This window comes from Oncorhynchus mykiss, chromosome 17 (genome assembly GCF_057628025.1).
Source record: "Oncorhynchus mykiss isolate SJ-2025 chromosome 17, ASM5762802v1, whole genome shotgun sequence".
NCBI lineage: Eukaryota > Metazoa > Chordata > Actinopteri > Salmoniformes > Salmonidae > Oncorhynchus > Oncorhynchus mykiss.
Genome location: NC_143038.1, coordinates 56,232,366 through 56,254,158, shown reverse-complemented (window position 1 = coordinate 56,254,158; position 21,793 = coordinate 56,232,366). Strand labels below are relative to the sequence as shown.

The 21,793-nt window shown below is 41.7% G+C and overlaps 1 protein-coding gene, 1 long non-coding RNA gene and 1 pseudogene across 3 annotated transcripts in view; 1 reads left to right on the top strand and 2 right to left on the bottom strand.

Annotated features, from left to right (window-relative positions):
* The window catches only part of LOC149976087 (uncharacterized), a 30,045-nt gene extending 29,635 nt beyond the window's left edge, over positions 1 to 410 (bottom strand). The window contains exon 1 of the long non-coding RNA XR_016488032.1: positions 235 to 410. This is a non-coding gene — a long non-coding RNA (uncharacterized LOC149976087). The remainder of the gene's footprint in view (positions 1 to 234) is intronic.
* Positions 411 to 1,407: 997 nt separating this feature from the next.
* LOC110494517 (abasic site processing protein HMCES-like) lies at positions 1,408 to 2,575 on the top strand (annotated as a pseudogene). Its single transcript, XR_016487631.1, has 4 exons — positions 1,408 to 1,464; positions 1,586 to 1,790; positions 2,024 to 2,163; positions 2,269 to 2,575. The product of XR_016487631.1 is annotated as an abasic site processing protein HMCES-like (transcript).
* Positions 2,576 to 3,023: 448 nt separating this feature from the next.
* On the bottom strand, positions 3,024 to 14,177 carry LOC110494516 (ras-related protein rab7). Its single transcript, XM_021569648.3, has 6 exons — positions 13,702 to 14,177; positions 7,352 to 7,414; positions 7,116 to 7,242; positions 6,767 to 6,985; positions 6,546 to 6,674; positions 3,024 to 4,479 (listed from the first exon to the last, which is right to left on the bottom strand). The coding sequence occupies exons 2-6, from the start codon at positions 7,402 to 7,404 to the stop codon at positions 4,384 to 4,386; spliced, it is 624 nt and encodes a 207-aa protein (XP_021425323.1). The 5' UTR covers positions 7,405 to 7,414; positions 13,702 to 14,177; the 3' UTR covers positions 3,024 to 4,383.
* Between the last annotated feature and the right edge of the window lie 7,616 nt (positions 14,178 to 21,793).

Sequence of the window (21,793 nt, the reverse complement as noted above, 5' to 3'; positions counted from 1 at the left end):
ATGGTCTGGGAGGGGACTAGTACAAAAATGTGTAGTAACACACTCACTATCAATACATTTGGATATAAACCAAAAATCTATTCTGGATTGTCTGGAACCTGTTGTTACTCCAAGTAAACATTCTGCCGGCCAGAAACCTCTCCGTGTATCAGTAAGATCAAACTTTGTCATAAAAAGTATTAAACCCAAATTCTGACTGGTTGAAGAAAAAAAAAGACACCCTCGTTCACTTACCCTCGCTTTATATCCTTGGGCTAATCCCGGTCACCATTTTGGACGTTGGTCCAAACGATTAGCCAAACAAGGATTATTCGCAATGTAAACCCCTCAGCCATTCTTTCTGATCGAGTTTACGAGTGTACAATTATTTTCACTTCGGCCTGAAACGCCCCACAATTCAATTCGCGATTATTGTACATCCGCTAAGAAAAATAAACCAAAACTTTAGACCTCAACGTCAATATGTATAAGTAAACATACAAGTAAACTAATGTAAAAAAGGTTAGAAATTGTGCTACTAATGGACATGACGGCACAAACACATCTCATAAAAGTAGTAATATTTTTGTTTGGTTTGCTTATGGATTTTTTTAAAATAAAAAATGTTCCTTCTTCAGAAGTTCCAGCTAGGCAGGCTAACTTTATTTAGCTAATTAATTTGCTAGCTATCATACAGTAGGCATATATTAATAATTATATAGTTAATATAGACATGCAATCATAATTGACTGTTGCACATATAAAGCACCCACAAGCTACCGGTGGCTGAAAACACAATCATCGCTGGATGAACAGTGACAAATTTCCATTTGAAAATAATTCCTTCCGCCCTTGCCCTGCAAGTGTATACTCGTCAGACTTCATTAAACATCATCAGAAGTGTCCACTTAATTTGAGGGCTGAGGGGATAGGGTGTCTTTTAAGTGTTTGGAATGCTGCCCTTGAGTCATTGTGGAAAATGTTACATTTGTCAGTACTATACACAATGCATGCGTTTCATTACCTCATGTTGTTTCATCAGACACTGGGCTGAGGACGTGTGGGAGGACTGCATCACAAATACATGGGTTAGATTAATCTTAATCTTTGGCTGCATTCATCCTGAAGGCGGAGGGCGCCTCTCAGTAGAGACCGAGGTGGAAATAATGGGATTCGGATACGTACCTTCTTACAACAAGAGTCAACAGTCTTTGAGCCCAGCCTTGTACCAAAGACATTTTGATAAGGTACGCAAAGTATAGGTGTTCAATTGATCCTGGCTAGGGGGCTGATGTTTCTTTGGGGGGGCTTTATTTGCACCCTGCCTGGAGAGAGATGTGTGTATTAACCAGACAGTCTGCATCCACCGCTTTTCCCTCAGAATGCCCCAGTGGATGAGTGGATGCTGGCAGCAATGACCCAAGCAAGATGCAGTACAGCACCAACAACTGTTGCAGCGGGAGCCGCCTAGAGAAGTCCTACAAGGTGCAGAGTGAGTTGGATTCATCTTCACATGAAATCCACATAACTCATCAACTGGGACAGCATGCATCCTCAAACTTGGTTCCCCGTGTATTAGTGAATGTTTGTGTACCACTTCATTCAGGATCCGCTGCTGAAAGGACAGCGCTGTTTCATCTTGGCTGACGGCTTTTATGAATGGAAGCAGGAGAAAGACAAGCAGCCCTTCATCTATTTCCCCCAGACTCAAGGACCCGCTCACGTGAAAACAAAGGACCAGGATGAGGGGACACCCTATAAGGAGGATACAGACATGCACGTCTGAAGAAGGCTCTGTAGACCTGGAAGAGGTGAGCCTACCCACACATGCACCTTTCATCACTAAGAAAACTAACATTCAGAATAAGATGATTGAGTCTGATTACACTGATGAGGTCTCCCATCTTCCCTTTTCTTCCTAAAAATAATTTAGCACTCTCCCACTGACTCCATCCTGACCCATTTTGTGATCCTTCTGTCTGCAGTAATGAAATAATGTAAACTTTGCCTTTTGACCGATTTGATGTATTTCTGTCTTATGTAGGGCAAAGGAGTCTGTGAGTGGAGAGGATGGCTGTTGCTGACCATTGCAGGACTGTTTGACTCCCCATAGTGGAGATCCCCTCTAGACCTACACTGTGATCACTCTGGGTACATCCCCTATCATCAAGGCATCCATGACCGGTATGGGTCTGTTTAAAACATTACTCTCTTCTTGAGTGAAGTATGTTCTTTATATATGAAAGTTTGTATGAGGTAGAATCACCAATGATTTTGCTTGTGTTGCAGGATGCCAGCGATTCTCGACAGAGGTCAGAAGTTGGCTGGATTTTGGTGAGGAGAAGTCATTAGATGCCCTAAAACTGCTTCAGTCCAAAAACAAACAGACTTTTCACCCAGTCTCTTCACTGGTCAACAACTCTCAAAAACAATTCCCGAGTGCCTGCTGCCAGTGGATCCCCAGGCTAAGAAAGTATAACTGCATGACTTCACTGAGCTACATACCCATATTTGAGATGTCTGATGTGTTCCAATCATTGAATAGCTCCTGATCATTGGTCTGGGACAACCTTTCTAAACACTTAACATATCTAGATTTAAAACGTTGAAGAGTAAAAATACATAATGGGCTCCATACCATACTACACTTTCCTCCCTGCCTCCCCTCATCATATACACTTCCTTCCACAGGAGCCCAAGCCCTCAGCTGGCAGTAAGATGATGATGGGCTGGCTAAAGAGCAGCACACCCTCCAAGAGGAAAGAGCCAGATACTGGGAAAGTCAAACAGGAGGGCCACACAGGAGAAACCAGGCCTGAGAAGCAGCCGAAGACTGCAGGGCCTCTCCAACAGTGGCTGCAGGGACCCAGTAAGAAACCCAGGACCAACTGAGTGGTTGGGACAAACATTGACTGACTTTGAAAAGAGATGGGAACAGACTGAAGAATGTATGTCTTATTGTCTTGAGGTGGAAGAGCGCAAATGGTTTGATTAATTTTATGTCTGGTGTTGGTTGAAGATTAAATAATTAAACGTTTGACAGATTTCGATGGTCCCGTGTTCTGTCAACTTTCACAAGTGACCAATTTTTATATTTCAGTACAAGTAGTAGACTGAATACAAATACCAAGTGAGTGCCCCCATGCAAAATGACACATTTCAATGTATTCAAGAGTATACTATAGATTTGAGTAAACTTTTTTTCAACAGCTGTGTGTATGAGAGCCATGATAGTAACCTACTGTGCTTTAACTACCTGTTCTACTTGCACTAACACACACACACAGATTCTTTATTCAATAACCATTATTACTACCTGAAACCCAAAGACATTTTCAAACAATGTAGATTAAGTGCATTTATCATTTCATTAACTTGATTAAAGCTAACACATTTCCCCCATATGTCCTCTGATGCAATTCAAATTCTAAACATATGCGAACAGACAAAAGATCTGATCGGTAAAAAATACAAATCAAGCACTTAAATTGTTTGCCAACCTGAGCTATCGGCAGAGCGAGAAACTGACAAGACATGTTTTCTTGCCTTAAACGATTGACAAAGGTTTGTAATAGTTGACAGCATAAAAAGAAGACAGGTACTAATAATAGTAGAGATATTTCTATTCTGAAAATATATCTCCCTTGGTTTGATTCTCTACCCCGTGTCAGGTCTCAATGTTGACAAAATAATTTGCCGCTTGACTTTTCCACCATTGAGAAACAATGTGTAGGGCAGTTGAGGACATCATGGAAGTTGGGGAGCAGAGTTAAAATCCATATTGCCTCTTCTGCCTTGAGCTAAAAAAATAAATTAAAAAGTGTTTATTGTGGCTCCAAAATAAGGTGTCAAATAGGGTTTGAATAAGCCTACATGACAACAAAGTGCAAAATATGCCTTAAACACACTTGTATGTTCGATTTGCTAGTTTACATCCAATCAAATTAACACATGTATCTTTAGGCAGTACATTGGTATAACCCCCACATACCATTGATATGACTCACCACTGGAACTTTGGGAGTGAACTACATCTAACCCCCCCCTTATAAAATGTTATGAGGCTGGTGCCATGGAAACAATGGCATCTAAAGAGACAGGTTAAGGGGAAATAATAAGCAGATATGCTGTTAAATGCTCTAACATCCATCTGGGTGTTCTTTGGGCTTGGAGACTCATCTTGAGAGTAAATGTGTGATGTGTACACAGGGATGAGTCCAGTGTGTGTGTGTGTGTGTGTGTGTGTGTAAAGTATACTTTACGAGCGGAACTCTGCTTGCATCTACGAAGGCCAGTGATGATATTGGGCAGAGGAGAGCACACAGGGGCATGTGGGATAAAGGGTAGACAAGGCAAGACAGAGTAGCAGGGCAAACAGTTGTCCCCTGTAGGTCTCCTAGGTCCTCAGCAGCTGCAGGCCTCCGCTGATGGCTTGGCCCGTTCGTTCCTGTCCAGCTTTATCGGTTCAGGGAACTCATTGTACAACTCCACCTCTGTCTCCTAAAAGACGAGATGGTGTTAAGTACTTGAAAGTATTTTTACTGAAGTAGTTTTGTAGTTTACTATTTATATTTTACAACTTTTACCTTACTACATTCTTAAAGACAATAATGTACTTTTTACACTATACATTTTCCCTGACAAAATGTTTGTTACATGTTGACAGGAAACTGGTCCAAATTCATGCACTTATCAAGAGAACATCCCTGGCCATCCCTATTGCTTCTGATCTGGCAGACTCACTAAACACAAATGCTTTCTTTGTAAATTATGTCAGTATTGGAGTGTGCCCCTGGGTATCTGTAAATTAAAAAAAACAAAGACAAGTTTGCCATCTGGTTTGCTAAATATAAGCAATTAGAAATTATTTATACTTTTTCTTTTGATATTTAACCCCTTGACTTTCACATTTTGATGTGTTACAAATTGGGATTGAAATGGAGTTGTCTTTTTTTTTTTCAACGATCAACACAAAATACTCTAATGTCAAAGTGGAATATATACAGTACCAGTCAAATGTTTGGACACCTACTCATTAAAAGGTTTTTCTTTATTTTTATTATTTTATACATACAATAGTGAAGACATCAAAACTATGAAATAACATATGGAATTATGTAGTAACCAAAAGTGTTAAACATATCAATCTATTTTAGATTCTTCAAAGTTGCCACCCTTTGCCTTGATGACATCTTTGCACACTCTTGGCAATAATTAAACATAAATAAATAAATAATATATCTTCAATAGATAAGTATTCAACCCCTTAGTCAATACATGTTGGAATCACCTTTGGCAGTGATTACAGCATAAGTATCTTAAGAGCTTTATACACCTGAATATTTGCCCATTATTATTTTTTTTAACTCTTAAAGCTCTGTCAAGCTGGTTGTGATCATTGCTAGACAGACATTTTCCAGTCTTGCCATAGATTTAAGCCAAAACTGTAACTAGGCCACTCTGGAACATTCAATGTCATCTTGGTAAGCAACCCGTGTAAATTTGGCCTAGAGTTTTAGGTTATTGTCCTGCTGAAAGGTGAATGTCTCCCAGTGTCTGTTAGAAACCAAGTTTTCCTCTATGATTTTGCCTGTGCTTAGCTCTAAAAACTCAGTAGACCTTGCAGATGACTACCATATCCATAAATGACGCAGCCACCATCATGCTTGAAAATATAAAGAGTAGTACAGTACTTACTCAGCGATGTGTTGTGTTTGTTTTGCCCCTAACACAATGCATGTTGTGGAATATTTTTTATTCTGTACAGACTTCCTTTTCACTGTCATTTAGGTCAGTATTGTGGAGTAACTACAATGTTGATGATCCATCCTCAGTTTTCTCCTATCACAGCCATTAAACTCTAACTGTTTTAAAATAACCATTGGCCTCCCTGAGCGGTTTCCTTCCTCTCCGGCAACTGAGTTAGGGAGGACACCTGTATCTTTGTAGTGACTGGGTGTATTGATACACCATCCAAAGCATTATTAATAACTTCACTATGCTCAAAGGGATATTCAGTGTCTGCTTTTTTAAATATATTTTTTTTACCCATCTGCCTCTTTGTGAGGCTTTGGAAAACCTCCCTGATCTTTGTGGTTGACTCTGCACTTGAAAAATCACTACTCGACTGGGGGACCTTACAGATAATTGTATGTGTGTATGTGTGGGGTATAGAGATGGGGTAATCATTCAAAAATCATGTTAACCACTATTATTGTACACAGAGTGAGTCCATGCAACTTATGTGTACACAGCGATATTTTTCCTCCTGAAAGTATTTAGGCTTGCCTTATCAAATGTGTTGAATACTTACTGATTCAAGACATTTCTACTTTAACATTTCTGCAAACAAAATTTCACTTTGACATTGATGGGTATTGTGTCTAGATCAGTGGCACAAAATCTCAAATTAATCAATTTTAAATTCTGTCTGTAACAACAAAACGTGGAAAAAGTCAAGGGGTGTAAAAGGCACTGTACAATGAAATCAAGACAGCACTACTGTAAATACACAAAACACACATGGCATTCAGCAAAGCTCTTATAAGCTCCCGACTGACCCCTACCTGTTTAAGAGCATTGCGTGCGATAGTCTGGAAAGCCTGTTCAACGTTGATTGCCTCCTTAGCGCTGGTCTCAAAGTAGGGGATGTTGTTCTTGCTCTGACACCACGCCTGTGCTCGTTTGGTCGTCACCTGACAGATGCAAAGGGCAGCTGTCATTCTCTGCGGGGAACACAAGCTACTGCCTGAGATGCTCTGGTCTCAAACACTACATCTTGACCCACCTGTCTGTTCTCCAAGTCAATCTTGTTGCCTAGCACCACAAAGGGGAAGTTCTCGGGATCTCGGGGGCTGGCCTGTATAAGGAACTCGTCCCTCCAGCTGTCTAGCGTCTTAAAGGTGTTGGGGGCAGTCACGTCAAACACCAGCACACAGCAGTCTGCCCCGCGGTAGAACGCTACACCCAGAGACTGGAACCTCTCCTGCCCTGCAGTGTCCCAGATCTGTGACAGAGCACAGGGAGGCGATACATGTTCATGAACAACAATAGATTATAGGCCTACCCACTGGCCTCTACTTCAGCACAGCACTTGTGAAGTGATGAGTAAATTGATAGTATCCCTTCCCCAGTACCTGCATGGTGACAAGTCTGTCATCCACCATCACTTCTTTCGTTAGGAAATCAGCTCCTATTGTGGCTTTGTACTGGTTACTGAACTTCTTATTCACATACTGGTTCATCAGCGACGTCTTCCCAACTCTGACAAGAGAGATTCAGCAACAGTTATGACAGAGTGATTGGTAAACAAACATATTTTGTAAACTTTTACGTTGAGAAGTGTAATTAGCAAGGTAGACAGGACACTCACCCAGAGTCTCCCAGGATGATGACTTTCAGTAGTACTTTCTTCCTAGACGTCATTGTGCCACAGCTGAGGAAAGAGAAGGGGCACTAAATTAGAATGGTGGACTAACCATGTACATTGTTATTATGGTAAACAGCAACCTATAACACAGGCACACACAGCATGCTGCCTGTGTGTCTGCTGTGAACCCCCCACCCCCGGGTTAAAAAGCGATGCAGTTTATGTTCTACGACAGCATGGCTCAGGCAATATTATCACAGGCTACTACTTACAACCACTACTACTGCAGTGTAAATATTATAACACTTCCTTTGTGCAATTGACTACATTGACCAGCTGCTAGCTCAACCTCACTCTAGACATTTGGTCCACAGCTAGTGATCCAGTCATTGGGATTACAGACAATGAAATGCTCGGAGCAGGAATGGTTCTGGGAATGTAACCAAGTACAGTGTGCCTCACTGGACACTGTTTAACTACATAAACAACAAGACTAGGTGTTTTTTGTTGTTGTTTTTTTAAACTCTGCCGGCCCCTCCAACAACAGGTTCCTCTAATTTCACTTTCACAGGACACAGGTTTGGGAGAGGAATGTAGACTTAATGTAAACCAGAAACGTTTCAACATGTGAAGGAAGCTATGAGACTTGATCCACAGAGAGAGTGGAATACAATATTCCTGTTGATGTGCGGGCCATATTTGTGCAGAGCCCTTCCATAAAGACTTATTGAATAAAGACCCCCCCCCCCCCCCACTCCTCCAATATAGTACACCTTGCTCTCACTGACCTACATTTTCTTAACAAAACAGCATAACCATATCTCCCCCAAATAAAACCTGACCATAATTATATCCTCCTGATTCCTGCTTACAAGCAACAATTAAAGCAGGAAGTACCATTGACTCGCTCAATAGAGAAGTGGTCAGATGACATGGATGCTACGCTACAGGACTGTTTTGCTAACACAGTCTGGAATATGCTCAAGGATTCATCCAATGGCATTGAGGAGCATACCACCTCATTCACCAGCTGCCTAGTGGTTAGAGCGATGGGCCAGTAACCGAAAGGTTGTTGGATTGAATCCCCGAGCTGTAAAGGTAAAAATCTGTCGTTCTGCCCCTGAGCAAGGCAGTTGGACCCACTGTTCCCAGGGCACCGTGGATATCAATTAAGGCAGCCCCCTGCACCTCTCTGATTCAGAGGGGTTGGGTTAAATGCAGAAGACACATTTCAGTTGAATACATTCAGATGGACAACTGACTAGGTATCCCCCTTTCTCTTCCATCAATAAGTACATCAACAATGTCGTTCCCGCATGTACATTTGCCAACTAGATGCCATGGATTACAGGCAACATCCGCACTGAGCTAAAGGCTAGAGCTGCCGCTTCAAGGAGAGGGACACTAATCCAGATGCTTATAAGAAATCCCGCTATGCCCTCAGACGAACCATCAAACAGGCAAAACGTCAATATAGGACAATGATTGAACTTCCTGACGGACCACCCCCAGGTGGTAAGGGTAGGCAACAACACATCTGCCATGCTGATCCTCAACCCTGGCGCCCCTCAGGGGTGCGTGCTTAGTCCCTTCCTGTACTCCCCGTTCACCCACGACTGTGTGGCCAAGCACAACTCCAACACCATCATTAAGTTTGCTGATGACACAGCAGTGGTAGGTCAGATCACCGACAATGATGAGACAGCCTATAGGGAGGAGGTCAGAGTCCTGGCAGGACACCACATCTCCCTCAATGTCAGCAAAACAAAGAGCTGATCGTGGACTATAGGAAAAGGAGGACCGAACAGGCCCCCATTAACATTGACGGGGCTGAAGTGGAGCAAGTGAACGTGCCGTGTGGAAAGAAATTTGCAACACAAACAAACATGGAGGAGAGTGAACGTGACACAGAGCATGGAGACAGAGCTCATAGCTAAAAGAGGGGCCACTTCGGTCGCATGGATGTGGTTTGGGTATGAAAAGTCTGTGATGGACCAAAAAAACGTCCTCTGCAAATATGCCGCAGGCCGGTCCCGATAACAGGCTCAAACACCACTAACCTATTTTACCACCTATGCAAGAATCATGTGAAACAGTATGGAGAGAGTCTACGGATGAGACCCAAAAGTACAGTCGAGTGCTCAAAACAAACCTGACTAAGATGTTGCAAGAGGCTTTTGCCCACAGCACACCATATGGCAAAGAATTACAAAGATGGAAGGAAATAACAACTGCCGCTACGACTTACATTTGCAAAGACATGGCCCAAATATACATGGTTGAGAAACGAAGGTTGTATAATTCAAAATGTAATAAGAAATAAGCCTTTACACGTGGTCATTTTATAGAAACAATTTATTCATTGAATTTACAGAAAATGTGCTATATTGTGATATGTATCATTTTATGAAATGACCTATATCAGGATATGAGATTTTGGCCATATCACTCAGCCCTAGTCCATACACACAAAGACAGTTGTGAAGAGGATACAACACCACATTTTCCCCCTCAGGACACTGAAAAGATGTGGCATTGGTCCCAGATCCTCAAAAAGTTCTACAGCTGCACCATCGAGAGCATCCTGACCGGTTGTATCACCACCTGGTATGGCAACTGCTCGGCATCTGACCATAAGGAGCTACAGAGGGTAGTGCGCATGGCCCAGTACATCACTGGGGCAAAGCTTCCTGACATCCAGGACCTATATAATAGGCAGTGTCAGAGAAAAGGCCCCAAAAATTGTCAAAGACTCCAGTCACCCAAGTCATAGACTGTTCTCTCTGCTACCACACAGCAAGCGGTACTGGAGCACCAAGTCTAGGACCAAAAGGCTCCTTAACAGCTTCTACCCCCAAGACATAAGACTGCTGAACGATTAATCAAATGGCGTACCCTATTAACATTGACCCCCCCCCCCCCTGTTTTTACACTGCTGCTACTTGGTGTTTATTACCTATGCATAGTCACTTTCCAAGTTACCTCAACTAACCTGTACCCCCACACATTGACTCGGTACCGGTACCCCCTGTATATAGCCTTGTTATTGTTATATAATTTTCTTGTGTTCCTTTAGGATTTTTTTTTCCTCCAGTTTAGTTGATTTAGTAAATATTTTCTTAACTATATTTCTTGAACTGCACTGTTGGATAAGGGCTTGTAGGTAAGCATTTCACAGTAAGGTCTACACCTGTTGTATTCGGCGCATGTGAGAAATTATATTTGATCACAGGACCGTGGATTCAGGAACCCCGACCTGGGATGTAGACCAACATAAGTGATCAATTGGACCACTCTAGATTCTGAGGGTGGAAGATCCATGCATGGTGCCAAAATAGGCCTAACCTCAGTCTGAACAATAAAATGAAGCACTATATACTTTTTTAATTTCTAACAATTTGGCAATTCTGACTGTGGCCTTGCTGACTCCATATTTAATCTCTAACCCATGACATTCATGAGAGTCGGGTGGGTCACATGGGTTTCTCATGTAGAAAGCAACACCACAGATTATTCATTATATTGACCAACTACACTATTGGCCAGTAACAACGAAAATAAATGTCTTTAAAAATGGAAGGAGAGGAGGCCAGATCAGGTGAGACCATTCTAGCCAATGAGAGGGCAGACAGGCGTGTGAACAACATGCATAACGGTTTCCACTAGTTACCAAAACCACAAAGTCAAAATGATCTACCATAAAAACTTGTGAAAACTAAAAATGTGCTTTTTGATTTTAATTTATTGTAAGGGTTAGGCATATAGTTAGCAGTGTGGTTAGGGTTAGGTGGAAAATCACATTTCAAGAAGATAAATTGTAGAAATAGGCGGGGACTTTGTGACTTTGTGGTAACTAGTGACGACCAGGCACAACTCCGCTATAACTTTTTTTCCCTCAAAATTGCCGGGATGTCACGTGTCCTTCCTATATCCGTACACTTGTAACAAAATGTTTTGCAACTGAAAACGTTTACTCCAAACGAATGGATTTTGCAACGAAAACAATATTTTTCTATTGGACAAATTCAGGAATGTACTCATTACCTCGATTCTGAAGCAAACGAAAAAAGGGGGGACCTATTTGAATTGGTCAAATAGACACACTCACATACAATCATCATAGACTCTGCTGCTACAATGTTCATCATATATCCTGATGCCTACCTTACCCCTAAACATATCTAACCCTACTACTCCAGTATCCCTGCATTGTAAATATGATATTGGAACCGACCCTGACTTATACTGAACAAAAATATAAATGCAACATGTAAAGTGTTGGTCCCATGTTTTATAAGCTGAAATAAAAGATCCCAGAAATGGTCCATTTCTCTCCAATTTTGTTTACATCCCTCTTAGTGAGCATTTCTCATTTGCCAATATAATCCATCCACATGACAGGTGTGGCATATCAAGAAGCTGATTAAACAGCATGGTGATTCCACAAGTGCACCTTGTGCTGTGGACAAAAGGCCCCTCTAAAATGTGCCATTTTGTCACAACACAGTGCCACAGATGTCTCAAGTTGGGGGAGTGTCCAATTGGTATGCCACCAGAGCTGTTATCAGCTAATTGAATGTTCATTTCTCTACCATAAGCCACCACCAATGTTGTTTTAGAGAATTTGGCAGTACGTCCAACCAGTCTCAAACTCAGTCCATGTGTAACCACGCCAGCCCGGGGCCTCCACATCTGGCTTCTTCACCTGCAGGATCTGAGACCAGCCACCAGGACAGTTGATAAAATTGAGGAGTATTTCTGTCTGTAATTAAGCCATTTTGTGGGGAAAAACTCATTCTGATTGGCTGGGCCTGGCTCCCAAGTGGTTGGGCCTGTGCCCTCCCAGGTCCACCCACAACTGCGCCCCTGCCCAGTCATGTGAAATCCATAGATAAGGGCCTAATAAATTTATTTCCATTGACTGATTTCCTTATATGAACTTAAACTCAGTAAAATCAATGAAATTGTAGCACTTATATTTTTGTTCAGTATACTTTTTGTGTTTTCATCTCTCTCATGTGTACTTGTTCTACTTTACTTTTTTTTTGTAGTACTACTGATATTGCCAGCAGCATACCACCCTGCTGGCTTGCTTCTGAAGCTAAGCAGGGTTGGTCCTGGTCAGTCCCTGGATGGGAGACCAGATGCTGCTGGAAGTGGTGTTGGAGGGCCAGTAGGAGGCACTCTTTCCTCTGGTCTAAAAAAATATCCCTATGCCCCAGGGCAGTGACAAGGAACACTGCCCTGTGTAGGGTGCGGTCTTTCAGATGGGACGTTAAATGGGTGTCCTGACTCTCTGAGGTTATTAAAGATCCCATGGCACTTATTGTAGGATTAGGGGTGTTAACCCTGCTAAATTCACAATCTGTCACCTAATAATCCTCAGTTTATGATTGGCTCTTTCATCCTCTCCCCTGTAACTATTCCCCAGATAGTTGCTGTAAATGAGGTGTTCTCAGTCAACTTACCTGGTAAAATAACAGATAAATAAAAAATGTATTACTTTATGGTTGGGAAAAATCAAGCAAGAATGGCGTTTCCCTGTACATGTGAACATGACAATAAAAACTTGAGAAACTATTTTTACTCTGTTCGGTTCTTAAACAGCTAAAGGTTTCCGTAATGAATACACCCCAGGTAGGTCCCTCATTTGCTTCCTAGAGTTTTGAAACAGACGAAACATTTTTGCAACTGATTCCGATTAATGAATACACCCCTTGCTGGCTAGTATGAAACATTTGGCTAGCAAAGTTAGCTCGTAAACAAATGTTTACCAGTTGCTAAAATACTAGCTAGTTAGCTAATGATTACAGATGAGCACGTCATTCAACACTAACGTTAGTTATTTTATCAACAAGGTTAGCTAAATTGAGTAACGTTAGCTAACATTACAGTTAGCTCAACTCTGGCTAAACGGTCTGTTTGTTTTCTAACAACGTTACTTTAGCTAACTAGTAGCTGGCATAATGTTGGCGTTACCCCTGATGGGCCTAGTAGGTTAGATAGTCCGTTAACGTGACGTTAGTTGGTCCATTACTAACTAGCACCTAGCTAATTAGATACTACAGAGCCATGCATTTAGAAAAATAGCTAAGTACATGGTTTTGGATGCTTACTGGCTGTTTAGACAGCTAACTAATTGGACAGGGCTGATTTTGACAAAGATGTTATAGTATGACTGATGAGTGACACTCATATTAGAGTCGAGAAGCTAGGTATCTGACTTCAGTGTCCAGCGCTCAACGCCCACTGCGGGGACAAATTCTCAGTTAGCTAGGTAAGTAAATTGGTAAACATAAAATAACCATTTATCAAAATTTGTGCAGAAAAAAAATACCAGATACAAATCTTACCTTGATCAACCCAAACACAGGGAAGGAATGTTAAGGAATGTCCAAATGGGTCTTTCGTCTAACTAGATGAAAAACAGACGACCCACCCCCCCCACCCAACAACCTAACGTTCGTTTGCTAGTTAGTGGTGTGGTAACGTTGCTGTCAGAACGCACGTCTGTTTAATGATATGCAATATATACTTTCAATACTAGTAGGTAAGCCACCTGTGTTTCCAAAGTAAGATAAAGTATTAAGCAAGAGGAATCCCTGTAGGTATACTTGAAGAGGGCCTATTTCTTTTTCTTTTCAGTCTCTTGTCACTTCCTCCAAAACATCCTCTGAGTCAGCAATCTTCGACGTCATCACAGATGTTGACTAAGACACGCCCTAAACCCTGCCCCCTTTTTACTGTATATAGCAGGGTTTCCCAATTTAGGGGTCACCTCATTTGAAAATGGGATAGCTAGAGAAAACAGGGTAGTTTGACCAAAGTCGCGCTTGGTCAGCCTGGTCTCAGACACTCGACCTAACATTGTATACGTAAATCCGGGAAACTCAAATTAGTATAATATGTCAGATTTGGTATTTTTATTTTACTAGGCAAGTCAGTTAAGAACAAATTCTTATTTTCAATGATGGCCTAGGAAAAGTGGGTAACTGCCTTGTTCAGTGGCAGAATTACCAATTTTCTTACAACCTTCCGGTTACTAGTCCAACACTCTAACCACTAGGTTACTGTCCACCCTTATGTATGGTTACATAAGAAAAAGGTTTCTTATTAGCAGAACAATGAAAGGAGGGTGGTTGGCAGTGGTGGATGTGTGGGCGTATAACACCTATGACTAGAAACCCAAAGGTTACATGTTTGAATCTCATCACAGACAACGTTAGCATTTTGGTAGCTTTTAATCTACTTAGTACTTTTGAGCTACTTTGCAAGTATTTAGCAAATGAGGTCGTGAATGACCTCATTACTGAGTTCAAAATTGATTACATGGCTGTCTTCAGACTGTAGTGCTGCTTTTTTTGAAGCCACTCTTATGGAAGCCTCCCGCCGCCCAGACTACAGCTTAATAACAAACATTTAAAAAAACATGGTTATCAGTTAATGAAGACCTGATGAGAAGTTTGATGATATGTGCCCTAGCTTACCACGCAAAGGCACAATGGATTTATTTTTCCCTGGTTGACACAGACATGCTAAGGAAAGTGATATCATCATTTAAGCCTTCTACCTGCCTTCACAATCCTATCCCCACCATCTTCTTCAAAAAAACATGTATTTGCATTACTGAAGAAGTGCAAGATATTGTTAATCACTCCCCACTTTATGCAGATGACACCATTCTGTATACCTCTGGCCCTTCTTTGGACACTGTGTTAACTAATCTCCAGACAAGCTTCAATGCCATACAACTCTCCTTCTGTGGCCTCCAACTGCTCTTAAATACGAGTAAAACTAAATGCATGCTCTTCAACATATCACTGCCCGCCCGTCCAGCATCACTACTCTGGACGGTTCTGACTTAGAATATGTGGACAACTACAAATACCTAGGTGTCTGGCTAGACTGTAAACTCTTCTTCCAGACTCAAATTAAGCATCTCCAATCCAAAATTAAATCTAGAATTGGCTTCCTATTTCGCAACAAAGCATCCTTCACTCATGCTGCCAAACATACCCTCGTAAAACTGACCATCCTACCAATCCTCACCTTCGGCGATGCCATTTACAAAATTGCCTCCAACACTCTACTCAACAAATTGGATGCAGTCTATCACAGTGCCATCCGTTTTGTCACCAAAGCCCCATATACTACCCACCATTGCGACCTGTACACTCTCGTTGGCTGACCCTTGCTTCATACTCGTTGCCAAACCCACTGGCTCCAGGTCATCTACAAGTCTCTGCTAGGTAAAGCCCCACCTTATCTCAGCTCACTGGTCACCATAGCAGCACCTACCTGTAGCACGCGCTCCAGCAGGTATATCTCACTGGTCACCCCCAAAGCCAATTGTTCATTTGGCCGCTTTTCCTTCCAGTTCTCTATTGCCAATGACTGGAACAAACTGCAACAATCACTGAAGCTGGAGACCCATATCTCCCTCACTAGCTTTAAGCACCAGCTGTCAGAGCAGATCACTGGACCTGTACATAGCCCATCTGTAAATAACCCATCCAACTACCTCATCCCCATACTGTATTTATTTATCTTGCTCCTTTGCACCCCAGTATCTCAACTTGCACATTCATCTTCTGCACATCTACCATTCCAGTGTTTAATTGCTATATTGTAATTATTTTGCCACCATGGCCTATTTATTGCCTTTCCTCCCTTATCCTACCTCATTAGCACACACTGTATGTAGACTTTTTCTACTGTATTATTGACTGTATGTTTGTTTATTCCATGTGTAATTCTGTGTTGTTGTTTGTGTCGAACTGCTTTGCTTTATCTCGGCCAGGTCTCAGTTGCAAATGAGAACTTGTTCTCAACTAGCCTACCTGGTTAAATAAAGGTGAAATATTATTATTATTATTTTATTTTTTTACTTTCCCCACTGCACTAAAAATTGCTATGCTGAAACCCCTTCTGAAGAAAAGTAATCTAGATTGTTGAGCTTTTTAGCAATTTTCGGCCAACCTCCAACCTTCCATTCTTAAGCAAAATTCTGGAGAAATTGTTTTTCAAAAATAAAAAAATTCAATGCCAACTGTATTTTTGAAAAATTCCAATCTGTTTTCTGTGCATACCACAGTGCAGAGACAGCCTTAGTTAAAGTGGTAAATGATCTTAGAGCCAACACAGATGTCAAACATCTCTGTTCTCTTGGATTTAAGTCTTACATTCGACACTGTTGACCATGATGTCCTTCTGGACAGACTGTAGAGGTGGGTTGGCCTCTCCGGCCGAGTTCTAAATTGGTTTAAGACCTTTTTAACCGGTCAAGAGTTTATTTTGTCACCCTTGGTCAACATAACTCAGAGAAAATGCATATCACATGTGGCATTCAATTTTGGGTCCGGTACTGTTCAGTTTCTATATGTTACCTCTTGGTATCAGAAATTGATTTTCACTGCTACGCTGATGATACACAACTTAAAATGTCTGTGTCACCAGAGGATTTTTGCTCCACAGATAAATTATTAGACTGTATTAGTGGTTTAAATACTTGAATGGCTCACAACTTCCTCCAGCTAAATCAAGACAAGACCTAGGTACTTATTGTTGGAGCGAAATCACAGAGAGAGAATCTGGCCGCACATTTTAATACACAGGCAATAAAGATAAAACACCAGGTAAAAAACCTAAGTGTTATTTTAGATTCTGAACTCTATTTTGAATCACACATTAGGAATGTGACCAAAATAGCTTTTAACCACCTGAGGAACATTGCCAAGGTGCGGCCGTTTCTCTCTCAGGCTGATACAAAGAGACTCATCCATGCTTTTATGACAAGCAGGCTTGACTACTGTAATACTATCCTGTCTGGTCTACGCAAGAAAGCCATTGGTCAACTGTAAAACATACAGAATACAACAGCACAGGTACTGACCAAGACCAAACGGAGAGCACACATTACACCGTTTTAAGGTCTCTGCATTGGTGCCTGAGAGTTTTAGAAATAATTTTAAGATTATTATATTGTTTTTTAATTGTGCACCCCAATACATGTCAGACATGCTTGTAAGTTATGTACCTAGTAGGTCCCTCAGGTACTCTGGCACTGCCCTTTTAACGAGTGGTGGAAAAAGTATCAAATTGTCATCCTTGAGTAAAAGTAAGGATACTGAGTCACCTAGTCAAATACTACTTGAGTAAAAGTCTAAATGTATTTGGTTTGAAATATACTTAAGTATCAAAAGTAAATGTACACTGAACAAAATATAAACAACATTTAAAGTGTTGGTCCCATGTTTCATGAGCTGATAAGTATTTCTGTCTGTAATAAAGCCCTTTTGTGGGGAAAAACTCATTCTGATTGGCAAGGCCTGCCTCCCCATTGGATGGGCCTGGCTGCCAAGTGAGTGGGCATATGCCCTCCAAGGCCCACCCATAGCTGCCCCCCTGCCCAGTTATGTGAAATCCATAGATTAGGGCCTAATTTATTTATTTAAATTGACTGATTTCCTTATATTAATTGTAACTCAGTAAAATCTTTGAAATTGTTGCATGTTGCATTTAGATTTTTGTTCAGTATAGTTGAATGTAGTTCACTACTCCTCAATACTGAGGTTTTGCTCTGTGAGTGTATATGCAAGTGCATTTGTGAGTATGAGGCGTGTGTGTGATAGCTTGTGTCAGGGCCATGCACAGACCTTTCAGGAAGCAGGTGCTCAAAATGAAATAACCCATCCCACCCTTGAAAAATTAAAAATTGAGTTTCATCATTAATATCTCAATTCATAACCCTGGGCAAAGACGTCAATTCAATGTTGGTTCAACTTAATTTAATTGAGATGACGTGGAAACAACGTTGATTCAACCAGTGTGTGACCGGTGGGCACTAACTGCCTCTGTAGCAAAGGCCTATTTATTTCTGCAACAACACACTCACTAAATTGCAAGGAAGCTAGTTACAGTGCTCCCTGACATGACTAACATCGGGAGGGAAAGGTGTGTAGAGACACATTGTACAATATGAGGAGGACATTATAGTCCTAAAAAATCTTTCCAGTTTCACTGACTCACCCAAAGATGCGCAGCTCACTCGCTTGCTTTCCAACCTGTGTTTTTCCGCAATTGTATTTGAAATATTGCGAAAGACCTGTTTTGTCTGCATTGCCACAGTCATACTCACTGACAGATTTGCCGCGCATTGCCGAATGTAGGCTACACATAATCTGCAGCTAGGCAATTTTTTCACTCATGGTGTAGTAGGCTATTCTGAATTATTTATTTTATTTCTGAACACAAAGCAGTAATTCTTTACCTTTGGCAAATGTATTTCAATTGATCAGGGGTAAAAATGTATTTCAATTGATCAGGGGTAAAATGTATTTCAATTTATCAGGGGTGTTGCAGCACCTCCAGCACCCTTCCTATGGCTATGATTCTATAAGGAAAGACATTATGAAGTGCTGCTGCTCGTAGGCTATCAGCCAACCAGACCAAATGTTGATGATGATGTAAATCAAGTGTTTTCTAGTGTTAATCAAATGTTATGCTGCTGTGGCAGTGCTTGCTACACACATTTGACCGGTGGCCGCATTTCAAGCCATGCATGTTTGGATAGCAATCTCAGTACATGGCAGACTGGAAAATGACACATGTGACCTCCATACAGGGCAGTGGACGGGGAAGGGGTGGGGGAAGGCAAACTTGGCGATGTCACAACGACCTGGGGGCAGTGGGTTCAGAACAGCAATGACAAAAGCTGTATGTAGAGCTGCCCTCATAACAGCCTCAATTCGTCGGGCATGGACGACAAGGTGTGGAAAGCGTTCCACAGGGATGGTGGCCCATGTTGAATCCCACAGTTGTGTCAGTTTGGCTGGATGTCCAAACTGTTGAGTGTGAAAAACCCAGCAGTGTTGCAGTTCTTGACACAAACCGGTGCGCCTGGCATCGACAACCATACCCTGTTCAAAGGCACTTAAATATTTTGTCTTACCCATTCACCCTCTGGATGGCATGCACACAATCCATGTCTCAATTGTTTCATGGCTTAAAAATCCTTCTTTAAACCCCTTCATCTACACCCGCAGCAACCCTACTTCCCACGGTTATGCAGATGCGTGCCTGGCTTGTGTTTGTGTTTTGTGTAAGTGAGTGTGCATCACTTGGTAGACGGCTAGTGATGGCTGTTCAACAGTCTGATGGTCTGGTTATGGAAGCAGTTTTTTAGTCTCTCGGTCATTGGCTCTGATGCACCTGTTCTGTCTCTGCCTGTCAGACAGCAGCCAATTGAACACTCAGTGGCTCAGGGGGCCATGCCAAATTTCTTCAGCCACCTGAGGTTGTAGAGGCGCTGTTGCAGTTTCTTCACCATGGTGTCAGTGTGGTGAGACCATTTTAGGACTTCAGTGATGTGCACGCTGAGGAACTTGACTCTTTTGACCCTATCCACTGCAGCCCCGTCGATGAAGATGGGGTTGTGCTCCCTCTTCTGTCTCCTGTCATCCACGATCAACTCCTTTGTTTTGTTGACGTTTAGGGAGAGATTATTTTCCTAGCACCACTCTGCCAGTGCTCTAACCTCCCTGTAGGCTTACTTGTCGTTGTTGGTAATCAGGCCTACCACTGACGTGTTGTCAGCAAACTTGATGATTGAGTTGGACTTGTGTGTGGCACGCAGTCATGGGTGAACAGGGAGTACATGTAGTTATGGCAGATACTATTCTATTTTTTGGTGACTTTAATATTCACATTTAAAAGTCCACAGACCCACTCCAAAAGGCTTTCGGGGCCATCATCGACTCAGTGGATTTTGTCCAACATGTCACGAGACCTACTCATTGCCACAGTCATACCCTGGATCTAGCTTTGTCCCGTGGAATAAATATTTTGGAATTAAATGTTTTTCCTCATAATCCTGGACTATCGGACCACCATTTTGTTTACATTTGCAATCGCAACAAATAATCTGCTCAGACCCCAACCAAGGATCATCAAAAGCCATGCTATAAACCCTCTGAAATATATTAAAGAAGCCAAAAACTGTTGGGGCCTTTCGATTTTTATACTCCAGTTTATAATATTATTATTTTAGAACAATGTGACTTGTATTAACACTATAACACAATTTTAACATAGTGTTAACACAATTTCACAATAATGTTTTCTAAAGAAAACATAGTCCTATGTCTTAACCATTTACTGTCAATCACCATAGTTCAGAATAAATCAGTTGGTGTGACGAACCATAACAAAGGGAGAAATGCAGAGAGCACGGTAAAGCAATTTTACCAGTTGTATCTAGATTGTCATTATAGAGACACCTGTTGGACAAATGTGATAAATAAAATTGGACTAGTTTTCAGGCCTTGTGGGAGGGTTTTGAGTGGTCATTGAGACGGTTCGATGAGTCCCTCCCGGGCGCCTGTGTAGGCGTGTTTTGCATCCGCTAAAAATGGATTTCATTCGATTTGGAGCCGGGCTGCCACCCGGGCATAAACCAGGTGCCCTGTTCAAAGCCAACGGCGAAGTCGGCTCAAAACAAAAGTGATGTAATTAAGCACGTGCAGTAATTAGTAGGATTCTGTGTTCTGTCTTCTGCCTTCCCAATGAAAACTAGTTCGAAAATTCAAACGTGTTTTATGAGAAAGAGATGTATGTTTTGGACGATGCTCCATGCTGCCTTTGCAGCCTTAATGCGTTATGTAAGAACCGGTCCACGAACGGGAATGCTAGATCTGCATTATCGGCTGCCTAGGCTATGGTTGGGTACAGGAACAATGCCATCCATGATAGCTATCTAAGTAAGTGGGGACGATAGGGAGGGGTCGAACACATTCCATCTATATTCTGGTCATTCACAAGTAAAGTTGGGTTGTAGCTACAAGCTACACACAGATTTGTGTGTTACTGGAGAGAGACGTTTTGCAAAAAAAAAGAAAAGGACAATGGCTCCCTCTGCCGTTTTTTTCTTCGGAACAGCATCTTTGGACCAGTTTGCGCCCTTCTTCTTCTATGATATCATGGTGGTCCGCAAACAAACGTGTAAGGTGCATGTCGCCACCTACTGTGCTAGAGTGTGCGATCAATCATGGTCTGCCAAATTCTGTACCACTACGAAAATACAATTAAAAACCAAATAAATCCCTACTAACTTCTACCCCACAATCCATTACAGTTGATCTATATCATGCTGAAACAATCCACCCTTAGAATTATTTAGCATGTCAACAACCATTGATAGTCAATAAAGTTAACTTCCTAGCTTTCATTGGTTAGGTTAACAACACGACTCAGGTTATGGAACTCAGAAATGCCAGGTTGAAGGTTATAGTGGATATGGCAAAAGAGTTATTGGGGGTAACAGATGTTACTGTCAAAGTTTCTTTTTACACAGCACATTCATGATCACAAGATTTATGAACAGGTCTGGAAACCATGCCAGGACTAGCAGAAGCCCCAGCTCCGACAGTAGGTTCACTTAGTACAGGA